The 2,510-nt window shown below is 38.5% G+C and overlaps 1 protein-coding gene across 1 annotated transcript; it reads left to right on the top strand.

Annotated features, from left to right (window-relative positions):
• Nucleotides 1–280: 280 nt before the first annotated feature.
• Nucleotides 281–2,349, top strand: LOC104627744 (tyrosine-protein kinase JAK1-like; the record flags this gene model as incomplete). The annotated part of the gene is made up of 4 exons (XM_010296095.1): nucleotides 281–414; nucleotides 844–1,001; nucleotides 1,725–1,839; nucleotides 2,228–2,349. Coding segments are annotated over exons 1-4 (398 nt in total), but the record flags the coding sequence as incomplete, so codon positions are not given.
• Nucleotides 2,350–2,510: the final 161 nt, after the last annotated feature.

Genomic DNA, 2,510 nt, shown 5'->3' with positions numbered 1-2,510 from the left:
GTGAAAGAGACGTAAGTTACCCAGCTGATATGGAAACTGTCTTGTGGACAGTTCTCGACAGACGTATGTCCTTGCAATACAGACACACTGAACATGTGAATGAATTGATAATTCAGTGCAAAAAGCATTCAAGAATAAAATAGCTGGATTAGATTGGAGTGAATTTTTTTTTAGTGTAAAAACACTGTGCTAAAAAAATATGTTTTTATTAGTATACTCTTATCCAAAATATATTTGCAGTCTGTTCAGACAGAGAAAGAGAAGAAGAAAAAGTCTGATGGCAAAAACAAAAAGGATGAAGAAAAACACAAAATTCGCGACTCATGGAACAATTTTTCCTATTTTCCTGAAATCACCCACATTGTCATCAAGGAGTCTACAGTTAGCATTAACAAGCAGGATAACAAAAGGATGGTAAGAACCAAACCTTGGATAGGTTTCCTTCCCATGGGAAGCTGTAGTGACACAGTGTTGTTGGGCAACAGGTTACAACCTCCTTGAGGAGCATTTTCTAATGGAATATATATAAAGGTAACAGTTAAATATGCTCTCCTCAAGACTGTTGCAGAAGTACTGGTTAGAAGAGCAGCAAGTTGGTGAGCACATTGTTTTTCTACACTTGTTACTGTATACCACCAGTGGAGAATGGAGGTTTCTAGCCAGTAATGAGCGGGGAGGATAGAGAATGGTCGGTATTGGCTCCCTAAGGATGTATGGTTTCTGTCATAGGTTTCTGGACAATTTTTTAGCCACTATATGCAAAAATTGCTGGATATTAAAACACTCCTGAAATGCTTTAACAGAACTGTAAGAATTCTTGGCTAAAATAGCTTTTTGTTGTAGGAATTAAAACTGTCCTCACATGATGAGGCCCTGTCGTTTGCATCGTTGGTAGACGGGTACTTTAGACTTACAGCAGATGCCCACCATTACCTCTGCACAGATGTGGCTCCTCCACTGATTGAGCACAACATAAAAAATGGATGCCATGGACCCATTTGGTTAGTAAAACATTGATTTTAGTTTTTCCACTTGAATAATTAGTCCTCTAGTACTGCTGCATATTGAATCAACTGAGGAAATCTGACACTTGGAGGGTTGTTAGTTAACAAAAGACTGTGGAACAACTTACTTTTTCTAATGATTATATGGAAAAAATACAACTGTTCCTCTCCACATCAACTTACTCATCTATAAAACTGGTGTTTCCTCACTATGGAGTATTTTGAGGCTTACTTCAGTAATAGCTATAAAGATCATTGTCAGCTGAACAGATGGGAATATTTTAGGTAAACAAAGTTGAACTGTATCTGCACTGATCCTGGGAGTCCTTGGATGGAGGCACAAAGCCTTTGGTTTTTTTGAAAGAGCTAAAGGAATTACTTTCCCTTCTGCTCACCTTTTTGGCTTTTCCTTTTATGTTCAAAGGTGCAATATATGGAAAACTGAGAACTTACGTGTGCATTGTGCTGCATGCAGAATTTCCCCATGAATCATGTTAAAAGCTTAATAAAACTTTCTTCCCTTGATCTTTTCCAGCTAAATGTGAGCATATGTAATGCACACAATTAAATAATGTTTTAATAATTATTATAAATATTTCTAAGTTGCTGTTATACATTTTTGTTCCAAATACAGGATTACTCTCTCATGTATTTATGAATAGATTTTGGATGCAACTGCTCATTTGTTGATTTTCCTCATTTGTACATTGACTCTTTCAGCACGGAATATGCCATCAATAAACTGCGACAGGAAGGGATTTTTTACGTGCTGAGATGGAGCTGCACGAACTTTAACGACATTCTCATGACAGTGACTTGTTTCGAAGGCTCAGAGGTACGTCAGGTGTGGCATTCCCAGCAGTAATCTGATAATGAGCCAAAGACTAGCAGCTCCTGTAATCCATGTTGACATATTGATGTACTTTAGGGCAGACACTCTTATCTTTGTTCGATAGCTGATGCAGCAGGGGGTGGATACTTGTACTCAGCTTCATTTTCCCTGGACTCCTGTCCTATCTCTACAAATACGCTGTATCTACAAATATGATTCATTACATCCAGAACATTTCCGTTCAAAGCAATAAAACTGTGCACAAACATGATTGAGATTAAGCTTTTTCAAACTTGTATGGTGTGAGAATGACATACAGAATTTGTCATGGCAACTTACTTAACGTTTCTTGAACATGGATTTAATTATATGAATGTATTTCTGCTGACAGACTGTAAAAGAACAGTGCATGACAATAGTTGCCTTTACGTGTAGAGCACCGCAGGAGGGGACGTATACACAGCTAGCTGGTGGAACATATTTTGTAAAAGATGAGCTCATGAGTTGGGATAGGTGAGAGAACCAGTTAGAATCATAGAATAGTTTGGGTTCAAGGGACCTTTTAAGCTTATTTAGTCATCTAGTCCAACCCCCCCTGCAGTGAGCAGGGACATCTTCGAGGTCAGGTTGCTCAGAGCCCCAACCAACTTGACCTGGGATGTTTCCAGGGATGG

The sequence above is a fragment of the Phaethon lepturus genome, unplaced genomic scaffold, assembly GCF_000687285.1.
Source record: "Phaethon lepturus isolate BGI_N335 unplaced genomic scaffold, ASM68728v1 scaffold55011, whole genome shotgun sequence".
NCBI classification, from domain to species: domain Eukaryota; kingdom Metazoa; phylum Chordata; class Aves; order Phaethontiformes; family Phaethontidae; genus Phaethon; species Phaethon lepturus.
This window is presented reverse-complemented; position numbering and strand designations above follow the sequence as displayed.